The sequence below is a fragment of the Neoarius graeffei genome, chromosome 3 (assembly GCF_027579695.1).
Source record: "Neoarius graeffei isolate fNeoGra1 chromosome 3, fNeoGra1.pri, whole genome shotgun sequence".
NCBI classification, from domain to species: Eukaryota; Metazoa; Chordata; class Actinopteri; order Siluriformes; family Ariidae; genus Neoarius; species Neoarius graeffei.
The window spans coordinates 80,520,214-80,542,887 of NC_083571.1; the positions used below are offsets into that span (position 1 = coordinate 80,520,214).

General features: G+C 42.0%; 1 protein-coding gene across 2 annotated transcripts in view; it reads left to right on the forward strand.

Annotated features, from left to right (window-relative positions):
- Nucleotides 1-8,810: 8,810 nt before the first annotated feature.
- The window catches only part of elp3 (elongator acetyltransferase complex subunit 3), a 98,081-nt gene continuing 84,217 nt past the window's right edge, over nt 8,811-22,674 (forward strand). The window contains exons 1-3 of one of the 2 annotated variants that reach the window (XM_060917444.1): nt 8,811-8,969; nt 10,072-10,171; nt 19,308-19,446. In XM_060917444.1, coding sequence (XP_060773427.1) covers nt 8,948-8,969; nt 10,072-10,171; nt 19,308-19,446 — 261 coding nt within the window. In that variant the 5' untranslated portion in view covers nt 8,811-8,947. Of the gene's footprint in view, nt 8,970-10,071; nt 10,172-19,307; nt 19,447-22,674 lie in introns of those variants that run through there. The other variant, XM_060917445.1, reaches the window with a different exon arrangement.

Here is a 22,674-nt window from a genome sequence, read left to right on the forward strand (position 1 = left end):
CTAGTTTACTGAGCTAGCGCGCTCGGGCAAGCTGGGAGCTAGCGTGCGCTAGCCCGCCGGCGGCCGGCGCGCGCTAGCTCCCAGCTTGCCCGAGCGCGCTAGCTCAGTAAACTAGTAAATACAGTAAAGGAAAAACTTGAGACTGAAAGGTTTTAACAGTCATCCAAATGACTGAACGTAAACATTGCTACAGTAACATACCAGCTACTGTTGTTGACATTAGCTAGTGCTAACAGCTAGCTGCTAGTGCACTGCTACAACTACACCGACCCTAATAATGCAGTTCTTGGTCATTGCCTGGTAACAGCAAATTTATAACGGGCCATGTCTCAACAGACTAAGAAGTTATTTCAGTGACATTTAATAACATTTTGTTTATCCTGAGGACCGAAAGTAAATGAAAATGTGAACAAACCTTAGCTGTAATAAGATGGCGACCACCGGCTCCAGGGACGACCCACTGATGCAGGCATGTTACCCAGCCTGACACAAAATATTTTTAGGCATCCAAACTCTTATACGCTTTCAGATCAATACCTCTGTATGGCGATGGGTTTTTAACGACATAGGTATACAGATCATGTGGGCCGAAGTCAGGTAAAGACGAGGGCTTCGTGTACTTCCGTACGTCAGTGAACAATCCTGGTGGAAGCAGGTAAACGTCGTTCTCTAAGCCTGCTAACCTCAATTTTTGCAAATACCTCTCCCTCTGCTCGCCCTGTAAATGCCCTACGTCGCTGGATAGTGAAGGTGTTTTCTGCATCTCGCTCCTTTTTCTTTTATGTTTTTCGTTTGTCGCCTTCCTCGCATTCAAACTGATTCGAGCCATGCCGTCCAAAATGGCAGCATCACATGACTTGGTCACGTGGGTGAAAAACCTCAATAGGAAGGCAACACTGCGCACCGGCCGATTAGATGTTAAGACGACACACCCACAGCTGCAATACCTGTAGTAAAAACTGAGAACAATTACTAGTAGCCCGCTAGGGCCGTCACAGTGTGTGTGTGTGTGTGTTGTGTAAAAAAACATTCTATATACACAGTACTGTGTAAAGGTCTAGGCACATGTAAAGAAATGCTGTAGACGAAAAATTGCTTAAAAAATGAAATTAAATGCTTCAACATTAAAAAAAATACTATAAACAGCAGTAAGCCATAATAAATGAAAGAAAGTCAGTATTTGGTGTGAGACGAGCCTTTGCTTTAAAAAAAAAACGTAGTCTTTGGTACAGTGAGTGCAGTTTGATAAGGAAATGATCTGTAGGTTTTACTGAGCGTCTTGCAGAAGCAGCCCCAGTTCTTCTGGACACTTTGACTGTCACACTCGCGTCTTCATTTTGCACCAAAACCCAGCAGCCTTCATTATGTTTTCTTTTTTAATCTGAATAGTGCTCTCTTATGTACAGTAATATGCTGCTCATATGCAAAAAAATTTTTTTCTGTAACATTTAATTTTGTGCTGGAAAACGAACATTTGGACTCTAAAATGTTTTTGTACCGACTCGATAATGTAGAAGTCATCAAATAGAAATCTAGAACAAAGTTTATATGAAAAAAATAGGGTGCCTAAGACTTTTGCACAGTACTGTGTGTGTGCATCCCATAGTCAGCTGGGATCGGCTTCAGCTTGCCCACAGCCCTGCACAGGATAAACGGTTACGGATAATGGATGGCTGTTTTACTGGGAATTTTTTTAAAGTATCTACTTGTAAATTTGGTATTTGGTTACTGGATTATGTGCAATAGTTATATGCGGCAGTTATATTGACTTAAGCCAGTGGAATGAAATTTTGTTCAAATGTGCATTCTGAATGTACAGATGAATGACAATAAAGTTATCTATCTATCTATCTATCTATCTATCTATCTATCTATCTATCTATCTATCTATCTATCTATCTATCTATCTATCTATCTATCTATCAAGCATATTTTTCATATAAGCTACATCCGGGACATGGAGAACCAAAACCGTGACATAAATCTCTGTACAGGTGGTCGTCGACTTACGACTGCGTTTGGTTACGACTGACCGGTTGTAAACCGATCTGGTCGTAAGTTGGCCTATGTTAAATGAACGTAAGTATATTGTGATGTGTAATGATATTGTAATCATCTTAAAGTCTTATTTTATCAACATTTTCTTATTTCATTACCTTGGCTCATTATTTGGTTTAAGTCAAACACTGCATACTACACTGCGCACAGTACAATTCGTTTAATATGTGCAAAACAAAAAATACAAAATACAGGTATGAAAAATAAAAAACATTTTAGTTTGAAACATACCAAAATACGAATGTAAAACATAGCAAAATACAAAACTTAGTGACCGTTGGCATCACTGGTGCTTGGCTGTGGGTCGTCTACGTCATCATCAGCTGTTGCAGCGCTCGGGCTGGCGGGAGGATTTGCTCGTTTCATAAATCAGGAGCTGGGGCGGAAACTGTATGACGGAGTGCGCGAGGGAGCGCGAGAGAGACTGCGCATGTGCCTGGAGCTGGGGCGGAAACTGTTGTACGCGGCGAGAGGCGCTGCCGGGAGCTGGGGCGGAAACTGTTGTACGCTCAGCTAGCTCAGCTGGGAAACACTTACCAGTCATAACCAGACAGTTGTAAAGTCGATCGGTCGTAAGTCGCCTAGGTTGTAAGTCGACGACTACCTGTACATCACTCGTGGGGAAATCAATGAATTGTCTGGATAAATTTGGTTCCTTTTTTTGTGAATGTGTCTATATAATAAAAGAAAATCACACATTGTCTTGAAGATATGAAGTTTACCTTCTCGTGTTGAAAAACTTGCATTTTTCATACCAAATACATTGCGGCTCTGCATGACATATTTAAATAAGATTGGCTGGCTTTTATTTCGTGGTACAGTGCCTTGAAAAAGTATTCATCCCCCTTGGTGTTTGTCCTGTTTTTTCGCATTACAAGCTGGAATTAAAATGGATTTTTGGAGGGTTAGCACCATTTGATTTACACAACATGCCTACCAATTTAAAGGTGTACATTGCTTTTTCATTGTGACACAAGCAATAATTAAGATGAAAAAACAGAAACCTGGACTGTGCATAAGTATCCCCCCCCCCCCCCCCCCCCAAAAAAAAAAGTCAATACTTTATAGAGCCACCTTTTGCTACAATTACAGCTGCAAGTCTCTTGGGGTATGTCTCTATTAGCTTAGCACATCTAGCCACTGGGATTTTTGCCCATTCCTCAAGGCAAAACTGCTCCAACTCCTTCAAGTTATGCCACAGATTCTCAATTGGATTGAGGTGTGGGCTTTGACTAGACCATTCCAAGACATTTAAATGTTTCCCTTTAAACCACTCCAGCGTAGCTTTAGCAGTATGTTTAGGGTCATTGTCCTGCTGTAATGTGAACCTTCATTCCAGTCTCAAACCTCTGGCTGACTCAAACAGGTTTTCCTCCAGAATTGCCCTGTATTTAGTGCCATCCATCTTTCCTTCAGTCCTGACCAGCTTTCCTGTCCCTGCAGATGAAAAACATCCCCACAGCATGATGCTGCCACCAACATGCTTCACTGTAGGAATGTTGTTCTCAGGGTGTTGGGTTTGCGCCACACGCGACGTTTCCCATGATGGCCAAAAAGTTCAATTTTTGTCTCATTTGACCAGAGAATCTTCTTCTTCTATGTGTTTGGGGAGTCTGCCATGTGATGTTGGGCAAACTCCAAATGTGATTTTTTTAAGCAATGATTTTTTTTTTGACCACTCTTCCATAAAGCCCGGCTCTGTGGAGTGTATGGTTTAAAGTGGTCCTATGGACAGATACTCCCATCTCCGCTGTGGATCTTTGCACCTCCCTCAGCATTATTATTGGTGTCTTTGTTGCATCTCTGATTAATGCCCTCCTTGCCTGGTCTGTGAGTTTTGGTGGGCGCCCTTCTCTTGTCAGATTTGTAGTGGTGCCATATTCTTTCCATTTTGCTATAATGGATTTAATGGTGCTCCCTGGGATATTCAAAGTTTGGGATATTTTTTATAACCCAACCCTGATCTATACTTTTTCACAACTTTGTCTCTGACCTGTTTGGAGGCTCCTTGGTTTTCATGTTGCTTGCTTAGTCGTGTTGCAGAGTCAGGGTCCTTCCAGAACAGGTTGATTTATACAGACATCATGTGACTGATCATGTGACACTTCGATTGCACACAGGTGGATCTTAATCAACTAATTATGTGACTTATGAAGGGAATTGGTTGGACCAGCTCTTATTTAGGGGTTTCATACGAAAGGGGGTGAATACCTACGCACACTCCAGATTTCTGGTTTTTCATCTTAATTATTGCTTGTGTCACAATAAAAAAGCAATGTGCACCTTTAAAGTGGTAGGCATGTTGTGTTAATCAAATGGTGCTAACCCAACCCAAAATCCATTTTAATTCCAGCTTGTAATGCAACAAAACAGGACAAACACCAAGAGGGATGAATACTTTTGCAAGGCACTGTATATCAGATATATTCCATTCAGCTAGCATGATATCGAATGAGTCGAAGACGAGTTCAATATCATGCTAGCTGAATGGAACCTATCTGATATACCACGAAATAAAAGCCATTATTATTATTATTATTATTATTATTCATACACATTAGATTGAACAATTATAGCAACAACAATTCTATCTTCCATATTTAAAAAAAGCAAATCTGCCGGCCATGTTTTTTTTACAAATTGTCACAGCAACTCACTAGCATGGAAGTTTTACGTCTCTGATGTGTGATATCATGTTGTCTTGACAACCATGCAATATCGTAAATCATATTCAACGCTCATTCTCCATTGGGTAGAGTGACGTATAATACAGGTAGGATAAGCGATATGCTAACAATATTGCATGCTATCAAACCAAATGAATGAAACATGCTAGAAGGGAATAGAATACGTGATGTTATTCCATTGAAAAAGGCAAGACAAGGCAAGGCAAGTTTATTTATATAGCACATTTCATACACAGTGGCAGTTCAATGCGCTTTACAGAAGTAAAAGCAAAACAGTAAACAATAGAAAATAAAATTACATAAAATAAATGGGGAAGAAAAATAATAAGAATTAAACAATAGTAAAAATAAAATAATAAAATGAAGTAAAAGTTCAGTAAAAAAAAACAGCAGAATAAAATAGAATAAAAGTTAAGTAAAGTTTAAAACATGCAGAGACTGTAAAAGTTAAGAAAGTTTAAAACGTAAAGATGACAATATTAATCAGTTAGCAGAAAGCATCTGAAAACAGCTTGGTCTTTAGTCTAGATTTGAAGCTGCCAACAGCAGGAGTATTTTTAATGTCCTCTGGGAGTTGGTTCCATAGCTGTACTGCATAGTAGCTAAAAGCTGCTTCACCACACTTTGTTTTAACAACAGGTTTTACCAGTAAATTTTGCTGCTGCGATCTGGTAGATCTGATCGGGTTAGGCCGCTGCAACATATCAGAGAGGTAATTGGGCCCTGTACCATTTAGAGATTTGTACACCAGCAGCAATGCTTTAAAGTCAATTCTGTAGCTTACTGGAAGCCAGTGAAGGGACCTTAGAATTGGAGTAATGTGCTCTGTTCTTTTTGTTCGTGTGAGAACCCTAGCCGCTGCATTTTGAACCAGCTGAAGTCGTTTGATGGTCTTTTTTGGCAGGCCTGTGAAAAGGCCATTGCAGTAATCAACCCTACTAGAGATGAAGGCATGTATTAGTTTTTCCAGATCATTTTTTGACATAAGTCCTCTTAGTTTGGAAATGTTTTTTAGGCGATAAAATGCCTATTTAGTGATTGCTTTCATGTGACTGTCAAAGTTTAGCTCGCTGTCAATGAAAACACCAAGATTTTTAACCATATCTTTTGTTTTAATCCCCTTTGTGTCAAGAATAGTGGTAATCCTGAGTCTATCATCTTTTTTTCCCAAATAGAATTCCTTCTGTTTTATCTGTGTTCAGCTGAAGAAAATTTTGTGACATCCAGTTGTTGATTTGATCGATACACTGGTAGAGACATTCAAGGGGGGCATAATCATTAGGTGATAGAGCAAAATAAATTTGGGTGTCATCTGCATAGCAGTGATACAAAATTGAGTTGTTCTTGATAATTTGTCCAAGTGGGAGCATATAAAGGTTGAATAGTAATGGTCCAAGAATCGACCCCTTGGGGACACCACAGGTCAAGGACATTGACGCTGAGGTACAATTTCCCATGGTAACAAAGAAGCTTCTATCTTTTAAGTATGATTTTAACCAATTGATAACTTTACCAGTCAACCCAACCCAGTGTTCAAGTCGATATAGCAGTATGTTGTGATCAACAGTATCAAAAGCTGCACTGAAGTGTCCTGTATGTATAAAAATTCTGATATTTCACTCCGATGACGCCACTCCCAGTGTTTTCCTGTTGACTAGGCACACATTTTCAAAATGGAGGACCAGTTCTAAATGAAAATTCTTTTGATTAATTTGCATATTTATTTTGTGGATCCATCCATCCATTTTGGCATACCACTACAGTGATGTGGCCACTCTGACGGCTTCAGCCATCAGTCTCTTGGGAACATTACAGTAGTGGTTTCCCTTTGCCTTCTACTGGATTATAATAGAGGTTTTCTCCTCTCAACAATTCACACACGCACATAGACAATTTAGAGCCACCAATTAACCTAATCTGCATGTCTTTGGACTGTGGGGGAAAACCGGAGCACCCGGAGGAAACCCACACAGACACGGGGAGAACATGCAAACTCCACACAGAAAGGCCCCCATCGGCCACTGGGCTCGAACCCAGAACCTTGCTGTGAGGCAACAGTGCTAACCACTACACTACCATGCTGCTATTTTGTGGATATGTCCGGATAATATAAAGAACATTATACGGTGGTGTGAAGCTATGAAGTTTATCTTCTCATGCTGAAAATATTTTCACTCATTTGCTTCGCTCACTCATGAGTATATTTACCCCTTGAAGATAAACTTCATGTCTTCATGCAATCGTGTAATAGCCTCTCTCTCTCTCTCTCTCTCTCTCTCTATATATATATATATATATATATATATATATATATATATATATATATATATATATATATATACAGAGAGAGAGAGACAGACAGACATGTTACTGGATATCGTCAAGTCAAGTTTGTTTGTATAGCGCTTTTAACAATAGACATTGTCCCAAAGCAGCTTTACAGAATCTGAATGACCCAAAACATGAGCCAATTTTATCCCTAATCTATCCCCATCCTCACATGGACAACAACAGACAACATGACTATAACATTAACAGTTTTAACATGAAGTCAGTTTCGTTGATGTTATAAACTCTTCATTAATGGAAACTTGAGCGCAAAACTGTTCATGACAACTGCAGTCCCACAGTTAGCAAGCCAACTGTAGTCCTCAGCCATAAAAGCATTACTGTAAGAGTCCAGAGTGTCCTCCAAGTGTGACTTTCAACTGTCTGTATGGGGCCATCCTCCACAGGAGCGATGCGATGAGACTCCAACCAGACACAGGGCACCAGGGTGGATCAGGCAGGTCCAAGGAGCAGAAGAGGTCAGCATCTCGATCCCAGGACTGACATGTAACTCAGAGGGACAGATTGGGGGGGAGAAATAAATATCTTAATGAATATCCAGTAGCATACGGGGCTGCAAAAGTAGGTATACAGTAAGGATTATTCCAGTATTACCAGAATTATAATAGTGGTGCAAGGTATAATTTAATGCTAGAATTTGTTTTTTTCATTACTGTATACCTACTTTTGCAGCCCCTGTATATATATATATATATATATATATATATATATATATATATACACACACACACACACACACACACATCCATCCATCCATTATCTCTAGCCGCTTATCCTGTCCTACAGGGTCGCAGGCAAGCTGGAGCCTATCCCAGCTGACTACGGGCGAAAGGCGGGGTACACCCTGGACAAGTCGCCAGGTCATCACAGGGCTGACACATAGACACAGACAACCATTCACACTCACATTCACACCTACGCTCAATTTAGAGTCACCAGTTAACCTAACCTGCATGTCTTTGGACTGTGGGGGAAACCGGAGCACCCGGAGGAAACCCACGCGGACACGGGGAGAACATGCAAACTCCGCACAGAAAGGCCCTCGTCGGCCGCTGGGCTCGAACCCAGGACCTTCTTGCTGTGAGGCAACAGTGCTAACCACTACACCACCATGCCACCCCTCTCTCTCTCTCTCTATCTATCTATCTATCTATCTATCTATCTATCTATCTATCTATCTATCTATCTATCTATCTATCTATATATGGTGGGGTTATTAGGGAACATTGGTTAAAGCAGAATAACATCCTACAATGGGGAAAACTTGTTTGAATTTCACTTCAAACTTATTTGTATATTTTCTGAATAAAGAAGGGAAATACTAAATAATAAACCCATTAAAGTGATTAACATTTTAGAAGGAAACTGAGTAAAAGAATGGGTTTGTTAACATGTTCATTAACAAGCTATCCCAAACTGCTCCATATTACACTTTTTCACTGTTATATTAGCATTAGCCTTACAGTATGTACCCTGCACTGCTTTTCTATCGTTTATTATATAAAATGGTCTGTACATGGCTTGAACATAAGTCCATATGTTCATTAAAATATCCAGCAACATGTCCACTGCTCATATGAGAACAGGCAGGAACCAGGTCAGACGGAATTATTAAAGGAGATTCAAAACTTTCTTCTAAAGAAAAAGAATGAACGGATCTGCCGTTAGGAAGAGTGAAACTGTCGTGAGTGCAACATTTTGCGACAGTTCCCGTCGCTTGGCGGCATTAAGCATATTGATGCCTGCATGCTAGCTCTGTTTACGTAGGTACATGTGCAGCTAGTTAGTTGTTTTTTTAAAGAAACAATCAAAAAAGTACATCGAGCTTTACCTTCATGTGAACTGTAGTCAAGATGGGAAAGCCGAAAAAGAAGAGTAAGTGATTCTGAATGTCGGAAAAACAACAAACAAACAAACCTAGCTGGCTAGCTGATACAAGTTTTGCAGTTGTTAACGTAAATTATGTCAGTGATTAGTTCATGCTTTGTAAGTTTTATTAAATCATATTTACATTATTAAATATGGTTTGGTGGGAAGTCAACTGGCTGAGAAAGTCCCTCATTGAAACTGTATATCTCTATATGAGAGAGAGTTTATAGAGATATAGAGAACTATCTCATATGAGAGAGATGTGTAGTGAATTGAAGTTATTCATCTCTCTCTCTCTCATATATATATATATATATATATATATATATATATATATATATGAGAGAGAGAGAGATATGTATAGTGAATTGAAGTTATTCATCTCTCTCTCATATATATATATATATATATATATATATATATATATATATATATATGAGTGATTCCACGCTTATGGGTACTGAAATGGGGACATGAACTTATTTTTAAAAATTCACCTAAAACCATTTCTTTTTTTTTACCATCAGGTCACAAAACATGTAATCTTTAATGAATGCTATGTTAAAAGATAACTTTAATTTTCTGAGATGTAATAAAAACATATTTATATGCCAAAGTCAGAACGTAACAGAAGTGTTGTGGACATATATATTCTCAATTTTAACAATGTAGAATTACTTTTTGAAACATAGGAAGGTGATGTTTTAGCAAATATAATTAATAAACATGTGTAGTAGAATAAACATACACATTCTTTCAATAAGATTAACATGGTATATAGCTAGATTGTAATTCATTTGTAACAGACGCGAGATGGACAATCGTAAGAGAAGTAATGTAACAGACATCATTTTGGAACTCATAGGCTTGACTTTGGCATATAAATATGTTTTTATTACATCTCAGAAAATTAAAGTTATCTTTTAACATATCATTCATTAAAGATTACATGTTTTGTGACCTGATGGTAAAAAAAGAAATGGTTTTAGGTGAATAAGTTCATGTCCCCATTTCAGTACCCATAAGCGTGGAATCACTCATATATATAAAATGAGAGAGAGAGAGATGTATAGTGAATTGAAGTTATTCGTGTCTCTGATCTCATCAGGTGATCTTAGCCGGGCTGAACTGATGATGATGACGATTGCAGACGTAATCAAACAGTTGGTTGAGGCTCATGAGCAGGGCAAGGATATCAACCTTAACAAGTAAGTGAAGTCCAAAAAAATGTGGCATGCAAATTCCTAATATGCACAAAAGAGAAGCAAACAGTAGGCTATACTGAGAATTTCTCCTGAAGATGTTTTAGGGAAGAAGGAGATGAGAGAGGATGAGAACCTAGTGATTATACAGGTGCTGGTCATATAATTAGAATATCATGAAAAAGTTGATTTATTTCAGTAATTCCATTCAAAAAGTGAAACTAGTATATTATATTCATTCATTACACACAGACTGATATATTTCAAATGTTTACTTCTTTTAATGTTGATGATTATAACTGAGGGTGGCACGGTGGTGTAGTGGTTAGCGCTGTCGCCTCACAGCAAGAAGGTCCGGGTTCGAGCCCCGTGGCCGGCGAGGGCCTTTCTGTGTGGAGTTTGCATGTTCTCCCCGTGTCCGCGTGGGTTTCCTCCGGGTGCTCCGGTTTCCCCCACAGTCCACAGACATGCAGGTTAGGTTAACTGGTGACTCTAAATTGACCGTAGGTGTGAATGTGAGTGTGAATGGTTGTCTGTGTCTATGTGTCAGCCCTGTGATGACCTGGCGACTTGTCCAGGGTGTACCCCGCCTTTCGCCCGTAGTCAGCTGGGATAGGCTCCAGCTTGCCTGCGACCCTGTAGAAGGATAAAGTGGCTAGAGACAATGAGATGAGATGAGAAAATTAGAATATTGTGAAAAGGTTCAATATTGAAGACACCTGGTGCCACACTCTAATCAGCTAATTAACTCAAAACATCTGCAAAGGCCTTTAAATGGTCTCTCAGTCTAGTTCTGTAGGCGACACAATCATGGGGAAGACTGCTGACTTGACAGTTGTCCAAAAGACGACCACTGACACCTTGCACAAGGAGGGCAAGACACAAAAGGTCATTGCTAAAGAGGCTGGCTGTTCACAGAGCTCTGTGTCCAAGCACATTAATAGAGAGGCAAAGGGAAGGAAAAGATGTGGTAGAAAAAAAGTGTATAAGGGATAACCGCACCCTGGAGAGGATTGTGAAACAAAACCCATTCAAAAACGTGAGGGAGATTTGCAAAGAGTGGACTGCAGCTGGAGTCAGTGCTTCAAGAACCACCACGCACAGACGTATGCAAGACATGGGTTTCAGCTGTCGCATTCCTTGTGTCAAGCCACTCTTGAACAAGAGACAGCATCAGAAGCGTCTTGGCTGGGCTAAAGACAAAAAGGACTGGACCGCTGCTGAGTGGTCCAAAGTTATGTTCTCTGATGAAAGTAAATTTTGCATTTCCTTTAGAAATCAAAGTCCCAGAGTCTGGAGGAAGAGAGGAGAGGCACAGAATCCACGTTGCTTGAGGTCTAGTGTAAAGTTTCCACAGTCAGTGATGGTTTGGGGTGCCATGTCATCTGTTGGTGTTGGTCCACTGTGTTTTCTGAGGTCCAAGGTCAACGCAGCCGTCTACCAGGAAGTCTTAGAGCACTTCATGCTTCCTGCTGCTGACCAACTTTATGGAGATGCAGATTTCATTTTCCAACAGGACTTGGCACCTGCACACAGTGCCAAAGCTACCAGTACCTGGTTTAAGGACCATGGTATCCCTGTACTTAATTGGCCAGCAAACTCGCCTGACCTTAACCCCATAGAAAATCTATGGGGTATTGTGAAGAGGAAGATGCGATACGCCAGACCCAACAATGCAGAAGAGCTGAAGGCCACTATCAGAGCAACCTGGGCTCTCATAACACCTGAGCAGTGCCACAGACTGATGGACTCCATGCCACGCCGCATTGCTGCAGTAATTCAGGCAAAAGGAGCCCCAACTAATGGCCCTTTTCCACTACCCTTTTTCAGCTCACTTCAGCTCGCTTCAGCTCACTTCAGCCCGACACGGCTCGCGTTTCGACTACCAAAAACCAGCACGACTCAGCTCGTTTCAGCCCTGCTTAGCCCCTAAAACTCGCACGGTTTTGGAGTGGGGCTGAAGCGAGCCAAACCGTGCCGAGTGAGGCTGGGGGCGTGAGCAGACACTCCCCTGTGCACTGATTGGTGAGGAGGCGTGTCCTCACATGCCCACACACGCCCCGCGAGCGCGCTGGGATCTGTAAACACCGCAAACCCGGAAGAAGAATAATTACGAATTACAAGAATTTCTGAAGCCTTATGCGCCTCGCCTCATCTATACGCTCTTGCCAGTATCTGTCCGCGTTGTCGGTGACAACAAGCCACAGCACCAAGACCAGCAACACTAACGACTCCATGTCCTCCATGTTTATTGTTTACTATTCGGGTCGTGAGACTACCGCTTAAAAGATCACTGAATCAGTGACATACAGAGCATCGTGGACGAGTTCGCGGAGCGCAAGGCTCGTCGTATGCCCTTCAAATAATGCGCGCAGTAGGCTATTGATGTTTTATTATGAGCCATGTACAGTATGTCGCCTAATGTTTTTTTGTTTCTGAGTTACATGTTCGTTTGAAGGACTTAATGTACAAAATAACATAGTTGCACCCCGTAGTGTTGAAATCGGTAAACACAGTGCATTCAGTGAGGTTTGCACCGCCCTCCTTTTATTTCTGACTCTTCCTGTCACCGTTGCAACCTCTGAGCGCTCATTCGTATGCCCTTCAAATAATGTGTGCAGTATAGGCTATTGATGTTTTATTATGAGCCATGTACAGTATCCTAATGTTTTTTGTTTCTGAGTTACATGTTCGTTTGAAGGACTTGATGTACTAAATAACATAGTTGCACCCGGTAGTGTTGAAATTGGTAAACACCGCAGTTGCGGACATTTTGTAGCCTAAAATGATGTTATGATAAGCTTTAATAAAGGGCCCGGTCATTTGCCCCGCCCCCGGCCCGGCTCTGACTTGTTCCGCCACTGTCACTGATGTCACTGTTTGCGCTGCTTAACGACATCACGTGACGTCCACCCACTTTCACTAACTCCACCCAATGTGTCCACCCACTTCCAGCCAGCACGGTTCAGCGCGGTTGTAGTCGAAATGCAACTCCAACAGCCCCGCTCAGCTCGACTCAGCTCGACTCGGCACGGCACGGCTCAGCCGCGTTTGTAGTGGAAAAGCGGCATAAGTATTGAGTGCTGTACATGCTCATACTTTTCATGTTCATACTTTTCAGTTGGCCAACATTTCTAAAAATCCTTTTTTTTGTATTGGTCTTAAGTAGTAATCTAATTTTCCGAGATACTGAATTTGGGATTTTCATTAGTTGTCAGTTATAATCTCATCTCATCTCATTATCTCTAGCCGCTTTATCCTGTTCTACAGGGTCGCAGGCAAGCTGGAGCCTATCCCAGCTGACTACGGGCGAAAGGCGGGGTACACCCTGGACAAGTCGCCAGGTCATCACAGGGCTGACACATAGACACAGACAACCATTCACACTCACATTCACACCTACGGTCAATTTAGAGTCACCAGTTAACCTAACCTGCATGTCTTTGGACTGTGGAGGAAACCGGAGCACCCGGAGGAAACCCACGCGGACACGGGGAGAACATGCAAACTCCACACAGAAAGGCCCTCGCCGGCCACGGGGCTCGAACCCGGACCTTCTTGCTGTGAGGCAACAGCGCTAACCACTACACCACCGTGCCGCCCCTATTCTAATTTTCTGAGATACTGAATTTGGGGTTTTCATTAGTTGTCAGTTATAATCATCAAAATAAAAAGAAATAAACACTTGAAATATATCAGTCTGTGTGTAATGAATGAATATAATATACAAGTTTCACTTTTTGAATGGAATTACTGAAATAAATCAACTTTTTCATGATATTCTAATTATATGACCAGCACCTGTATGCAGTTCTATACGACTAAACAGAGCACTGACTAAGATATATTAATATATGCCGTATATATAATTCATTATTAAATCATTTGTACAGCCAATAACACCATGCTACATATTACGCCTTGGTCATACTACAGCTTGCGATGCATTTGCGAATACTTGATGAAAAATTGGTCGCATCGCCACCAATCGTGTGATGCATGGCGAATGTTCTCCGAGCTTCACAAGTTGTTTTTTGTTGTCTCCGTCTCTTGAGTGGCCAAAAACGTTGCGAAAAATTTCAGTGTATGCACTGAAATTTGATGCCAATGTTCTCGTCGACAAACTAAGTGGTGAATACTCGCAGATGGGCTCGGGGAACCTTTGTCGAGCCTCTTGAGATGTATTTGTCTCGAATCAATGTCCCTGATGCTTGTGGGAGCCTCATCAACACAGCAGCCCAGCATAACCTAACCTTCACTGACACTTGAAAAGTGCATTTACATTCAGGGATCCTTTGGAGTGTGTTGTGTGTGCACTTGGGACCCAGTCGTTATTTGAGTGCAATCAGCATGTGCGTATAAGGACACTGTTTTCATCGAGCCTTTGTGAAGTATTCTGTCAGGTATGCGGCAGTAGATGGATGTAAGTGCAGGAAGAGTGTTTATTAGCAGGCGTGACATTTATTTACAGAAATAAAACGTGAGGCAAGGTCAGAGTAGCAAAACGCAAACGAAACCAAAACATAAAGCAGAGTATTTAACCAGAGTTATAAACATGGCTACAGTGCTCAGCGTAAATGAGTACACCCCCTTTGAAAAGTAACATTTTAAACAATATCTCAATGAACACAAACAATTTCCCAAATGTTGACGAGACAAAGTTTAATATAACATCTGTTTAACTTCTAACGTGAAAGTAAGGTTAATAATATAACTTAGATTACGCATTTTTTCAGTTTTACTCAAATTAGGGTGGTGCAAAAATGAGTACACCCCACTGAAAGTCTGGAGCAAAGCTAAATTGTCGACTACAAATGTCTAATTTAACAAGAATACAATCAGAGGTGAGTGTAATTAGTCATTACACAGGTGTCCAGCAGACAGTTGACTATAAAACGGTGTTACTTAAAGAAAACCCCTTCCCATTTCATGCTGTCAGCAATGGTACCACATGGAAGAGAAATGACACAAGACATATCTCATCTCATATCTCATCTCATCATATCATCTGTAGCCGCTTTATCCTTCTACAGGGTCGCAGGCAAGCTGGAGCCTATCCCGGCTGACTACGGGCGAAAGGCGGGGTACACCCTGGACAAGTCGCCAGGTCATCACAGGGCTGACACAAGACCTGAGAAAGAAAATAATTTCTTTACACCACAAAGGTGAAGGCTACAAGAAGATCAACAAAGCTTTACTTATCAGTCAAAATACTGTAGCAAAAGTGGTACAAAAATTTAAGAAAGATGGAACTGCAGCCATCTCACAGAGACGTCCAGGTCGTCCACGGAAGTTAACACCTCGACAGGAGCGTCTTCTGATGAGAAGGGTTGAAGAAAATCAGCATGCAAGTTCACTGCAGTTATCTAAAGAAGTAGAAAGCCAAACTGGGGTGACTATTTCCCGTGACACAATACGGCGTACACTGCGGAGGAATGGCATGCATGGATGCCGTCCACGAAAGAAGCCTCTCCTAAAGCCCAGGCACAAAAAAGCCTGCCTCGAGTTTGCCAGGGCCCATGCTGACAAAGATGAAGACTACTGGGACTCTATACTCTGGAGTGATGAGACCAAGATAAATGTTTTTGGAACTGATGGCTTCAAAACTGTATGGCGTCGCAAAGGTAAGGAATACAAAGAAAAATGCATGGTGCCTACAGTGAAACATGGTGGTGGCAGTGTCCTTATGTGGGGCTGCATGAGTGCTGCTGGTGTCGGGGAGCTGCATTTCATTGATGGCATCATGAATTCACAGATGTATTGCTCTATACTGAACGAGAAGATGCTATCATCACTCCGTGCCCTTGGTCATCATGCACTTTTCCAACATGACTAAACACACATCTAAGGCCACTGTTGGATTTCTGAAGAACAGGGTGAAAGTGATTCAGTGGCCAAGTACGTCTCCTGATCTGAACCCAATCGAACACCTTTGGGGAATTCTGAAGAGACAAGTTGAGCATCACTCTCCATCCAGCATCCAGTCGCTAAAAGAGGTCATTGTTGAAGAATGGAAAAAGATTGATGTTGCAAAATGTCGCCAACTTGTTCATTCCATGCCTAGAAGACTTGGTGCTGTCATTAAAAATCATGGAGGCCATACAAAGTACTAGATGCAGTAGTTTTTGTTGTAGGGTGTACTCATTTTTGCACCACCCTCATTTGAGTAAAACTGAAAAATGCGTAATCTAAGGCCCAATCCCAATTCTAATTTCTACCCCTACCCCTCCGCCTTCCCCTTGGCCCTTCCCCTTGAAACTGAGCTACAAGGGATAGGGCTTGAAATTCAACCCTTACGTATTGGGATAGCCCTTCAACGATCGCATACGTCATCGCGTACCTCCGTCAGCGTTTACGTTAGCAAAACGCGACGCGTCATTGGCTGCGACCAGCCGCTACAGTCAGAGCCAGAAATCTCTGCTGGCAGGGTGTGATTTGTTAACTAACACCACTGAATGGGATATCTTTGGCGCTTCGTGCACCACATCCGACAGAATGAGGTGTCAGAACACTCATGTAAACAATAAAAGCGAGAATAACAGAACAAAACATACGCAGTAAAGCAACCGAAAACAATACTCACTCCCAAAGCTTTTTAGCAGCAGCTTGGATTTCAGAAATCGCTGCTCATTCTCAGCTCGAAAGCGAATCAAGCGGCGTGTTTCCTCTGGATAACAACTTAAAACACGTAAATAATGGAGAAAATACATTTATGACAATCTTTCGCCGCGGGAACCGCCATCTTTCTGAAATCCGCATGAAATCTCGCTGAAATCCGCATGGCATTGTGGGAAATCACTCAAACCCCTTCGTTCGGAGTCTGCTCCAGGAAAATCTCCGTTTGGAGGGGTACAGAAGCCCTACCCCTTCCCCTACCCCTCCGCGTTAACTGGGATTGGGATGCCCCTACCCCTTCACGTGAACGCGCAAAATGGAGGGGAAGGGCTAAGGGGTTGGTCCAAGGGGTGAAATGGGATTCGGCCTATGTTATATTATTAACCTTACTTTCACGTTATAAGTTAAACAGATGTTAGATTAAACTTTGTCTTGTCAGCATTTTGGAAATTGTTTGTGTTCATTGAGATATTGTTTAAAATGTTACTTTTCAAAGGGGGTGTACTCATTTACGCTGAGCGCTGTGTATTGCTGTGCATCATCTCCCAAACGCCTCATTATCATCCATAACCCATCGCAAAGCATTGCGAGCTGTAGTGTGACTGTAGCTTTAATGAGACTCTCACCTTCTGCTCACCCATGAAGAGGAGGATGACCAAGATGATGATGATGAGCAAAATTGGTTCAAACAAGAACCGTTAAGGCCAATTTATGCTGACAACCCAGTCCTCGCAGATAGCGTCGCAGACAGTGTCTGTGTAGCCCCCCACCTTCGCAGACGCTCTGCGCGCACCTCCCCAAAATTGTGACCACCGCAGAAGCCTCGCAGACAGCGCCGCAGACAAGAGGGCTCTGATTGGTCCACTCTACATCCGCTGTACACGCACTTCTGCTTCCCTACTTTCCCGGTTTGTTTTGTTTTCACGACCGGCATTTTTAAAAACACGAGCGAAGATGGAGCAGCACGAAGAGCGGTTGATTGAGGAAGTACATACATCTATACGACTCCAGTTCTAGTCATTATAAGTAACCGGAGGATAAACACTCCACTAACCACACCCACCAACTACTCCTAGCGACTTCGCGCCCCCTTGCGTTGTGGCGGTGAATAACATCGCGCACGCCTATTATCCCCGCTCAACGATAAATTACAACTGTCTGCGAAAAGCTATCTGCGAAAGCCTTGTCGCAAGAGCATGCAGAGGCCTTTAGAATCACGACTGTATGCTTATTTGTTGAGGTGATTTATATATATATTTTTAAATGTAGGGAATAATACACAACAAACTGTGCTGTTAGAAGAAAATGATGCACGCCTGGGTGGTGTGATGCAGCACAACGTGCAACAGATTTGTCATGAAGACGGCCCTTTCCCGATCCCCTGAAGTGCTTTATTTTCATATACCAGCACTGTCTAAAGTGTGCTTAATACCACAGTGATTTACCAAAATTGATAATGTTTAATTTATTAATGAACAACACAAATTTTGATGGTTTAGCGTTAAATATAATGCTGTTGAATGTCCAAGACACAAGTTAGTTCCTGTACTCTCCTCCATTATAGCTGTGATAAGCAGTCATTCTCTCTCTGAAAATGCAGCCTGTCATATTACTTTTTTTTTAAAAGTTTTTTTGGGCTTTTTTCACCTTTAATTGGATAGGACAGTGTAGAGACAGGAAATGAGCTGGAGAGAGATGGGGAGGGATCGGGAAATGACCTCGGGTCAGAATCGAACCCGGGTCCCCAGATTTATGGTATGGCGCCTTAGTCGACTGAGCCACGACGCCCCAGCCTGTCATATTACTGATAAACCAGAAAACGCAAACTCCCCTGTCATGAAGACTTGTCCATGCTGGGAAACACTGACTGTTACAAAGCATTTACAACCAAGACTCATCTCATCTCATTATCTCTAGCCGCTTTATCCTTCTACAGGGTTGCAGGCAAGCTGGAGCCTATCCCAGCTGACTACGGGCGAAAGGCGGGGTACACCCTGGACAAGTCGCCAGGTTACAACCGAGACTCCTTTTGTAAATCCTAAATAAATATCCCCTGACAAAAATATCACCACATCAGTGATTATACATTGTACTTTATTAAACAGAAACACATTTGAAAAAAAATCTGTTTATTATTAGTCTTAGGTTATGCAGAATGCCTGTCAGACAAGTCCCTGTGAATGAGTTGTTGCTATAGAAACGATAACATTTTAGAATGATCGCATTCATATAAATCTATTCATGTGATAGCTGGAATGACTGTCCTAGCCGTACTGTTGTACTTTAAATAATGCATGCCTTTGGACGAATCAGCTTCGAGAATTCAAATGTGCTGTGCTTGAAGAAGACCTGCGAGTACTTATCATTCTGCCAGCCTCACGGTCTCAACAAAGTTAGTTAATCCAAGAATAAAGGTTGGTCACAAGCTGACACCAAATATAAATCCAACAGTAGGAAACTAACAAAGTGTACTCTTTCCTTCTAACTGGGTTGAACCAGAAACAAACGATGTGTTACAACTTTGCAGGGTGAAGACAAAGACCTCGGCGAAATATGGCCTCTCAGCACAACCACGTCTAGTAGACATCATCGCTGCGGTGCCACCCCAGTACCGACGAGCCCTTGTGCCAAAACTGAAAGCTAAACCCATTCGCACGGCCAGTGGGGTATGTTGTCCTCTTACCAAAGCCGTCAGAGTTTATGACTGATTTGATTCAAAACGTACAAAGAGAATCCAGAATTATTGCCACCTCTCCTAAAGATATACGTGTGTGTGTGTGTGTGTGTGTGTGTATATATATATATATATATATATATATGACACATAGCTCTGGAAAAAAAAAATTGAGACCACTTCAAATCAAGTTTATTTGTATAGCGCTTTTAACAATAAACATTGTCGCAAAGCAGCTTTACAGAATTTGAACGACTTAAAACATGAGCTAATTTTATCCCTAATCTATCCCCAATGAGCAAGCCTGCGGCGACGGTGGCAAGGAAAAACTCCCTCAGACGACATGAGGAAGAAACCTCGAGAGGAACCAGACTCAAAAGGGAACCCATCCTCATTTGGGCAACAACAGACAGCCTGACTATAATATTAACAGTTTTAACAGGTATAACCCTCAACTGTCCTCATGGGGCCGTCCTTCACAGGAGCGGTGCGATAAAACTCCGACCAGACACAGGGCACCAGGATGGATCAAGCAGGTCTGCTCTGGCTGGATGCTTGATTGGGTGATGGGAGCACACTCCTCAGCAATGATGAGATGCAGATGGGACCCTTAGGGCTGGCCAAGACAATTCAGTTACATTTCACCGGGTCTGGGACATGCGACAGAATGTCTGACGGCCGATTCCCTGCAGGCTACGATAGCCAGTCGAGGTCTCCACCCTCTCCACCAAAAGATTTCCTGTTGACTCCATGTAACTCAGAGGGACAGATTTGGGGTGGGGGGGAGGGAAAGAAAAAACAGATTGTTAGGTATGCCCAATGTCACCTGAATAAGTAGGAGCAGTATACATATTGCACCGAGTACAAGCAGGGACTCCGGCAACTAACTATGACAGCATAACTAAAAGGGTAGAGCCAGAAGGTAGCACAGGCATGAGGGAGCCCCGGGACATAAAGCAGCAGCCACTACACCGTCAACAAACTCGAGTGAGCAAGCGACAGCATCCATACATCCCAGTTTACCAAAACACTCTATGTCTGAGGACCCTCCAGATCTACACCTTTACCTCATAAACACCATTAACAAAAGGCTTGACTAAACAGATATGTTTTCAGCCTAGAGCTAAATGCTGAGACTGTGTCTGATTCCTGAACACTACTTGGAAGGCTGTTCCATAACTGTGGGGCTTTGTAAGAAAAGGCTCTGCCCCCTGATGTAGCCTTCACTATATGAGGTACCAGCAGATAGCCTGCACCTTTTGATCTAAGTAGGCGTGGCAGGTCATAGAGGAGCAGAAGTTCACTCAGGTACTGTGGTGCGAGACCATTTAGTGCTTTAAAGGTCAATAGTAGTATTTTATAATCAGTAAGAAATTTGATTGGGAGCCAATGCAGTGTGGATAAGACAGGCGTGATGTGGTCATATTTTCTAGTTCTAGTAAGGACTCTTGCTGCTGCATTTTGAACTAACTGGAGCTTGTTTATGCACTTATTGGAACATCCAGACAGTAAGGCATTACAATAATCCAACCTGGAGGTAACGAAAGCATGGACTAGTTTTTCTGCATCATGCAATGACATTAAATTTCTTATCTTTGCAATATTTCTGAGATGAAAGAAAGCTATCCGGGTGATGTTATCAATGTGAGTTTCGAATGAAAGACTGGGGTCAATAATCACTCCGAGGTCTTTTACTGCTGCACGTGAAGAAACAGAAAGGCCATCCAGAGTCACTGTGTAATCAGAAAACTTACTTCTAGCTGTATGTGGTCCTAGCACAAGTACTTCAGTCTTGTCAGAGTTAAGCAGAAGGAAATTTATAAGCATCCAGTGTCTAATGTCCTTAACACATTCCTCAATTCTATTAAGCTGGTGTCTCTCATCAGGTTTTGCAGAGACATACAACTGTGTGTCATCAGCGTAACAGTGGAAACTAATACAATGTTTACGAATAATATCGCCCAGAGGTAACATATATAGAGAAAAAAAGCAGTGGACCCAAGACAGAACCTTGTGGAACACCAAACTTTACCTCGGTACGTCTAGAAATATCACCATTTATATCAACATACTGATAACGATCAGTTAGATAAGACCTGAGCCAGGAGAGGGCCATTCCCTTAACTCCCACAACATTTTCTAGTCTATCCAGAAGAATGGAATGATCAGTGGTATCAAATGCTGCACTAAGGTCAAGCAACACAAGTAGCGAGACACAGCCCTGATCATACGCCAACAGTAGGTCGTTTACTACTTTAACCAGTGCTGTCTCTGTGCTATGATGAGGTCTAAATCCTGACTGATACATTTCATGGATGTTATTCCTATGTAAATATGAGCATAACTGCTGTGCCACAGCTTTTTCAAGGATCTTGGAGATAAAGGGGAGGTTTGATATTGGCCGATAATTGGACAGCTGACGGGGATCAAGGTCAGGTTTTTTAATCAGGGGTTTGATAACTGCTAGTTTAAAGGATTTGGGTACATAGCCAATCATAAGAGAAGAATTTATTATTTTTAGAAGTGGTTCAGTTACTCCACACCACTTCAATTTTTTCTTATATCAGTATCTCTGTATATGGCAGCCATTTCATTCCAGTGTCTGTGCTGGAATTCCAACACAAGCACACCTCATTTTACTTAATAAGGTACTGATTAGGTGATCACCCGAACCAAATGTTGTTTAACGAGGAAAAGTATAAAAACCACTGCTGTGGTCATCACTATCCTCTTGCAATAGGACCCATTTGGATGGCAAAAACAGTGCTATTTTTTTCCTGCTTCCCCGTGACTCAATTCAAAATGCGTCATCATGCATCACATGGTGGGTTTTCCCCGTTCGTGCAAGGCATTGTGGGATACAAATTTGAAACCGGAGAGAAAAATGAAGGATGTGAGTGTGCGAATGAAATGTGAAAGACTGACTACAGTAACGGAAAGCGAGAAGAAAAGACGTTATGTTGCGAAGGAAAGGAAACGCAGGACCACACTAATAAATATCGGCGGTCAGCGAGCACCTCGGTGTGATCAGCTGTTCATTTAGCGACAGAATGATGAAACTGTGAGTGCACGGTCAAGGTGAACCTGCGCATGCGTACACGAACTTCCTCTGTCTGCTTGACTGCGCGAAACGAGCGATTTCATGCATATTATTTGCTTGGAAGTGCCCGCAAATTAAATAACTTCCCAGCCACAGAATGACCTGATATTCTGTGAGATA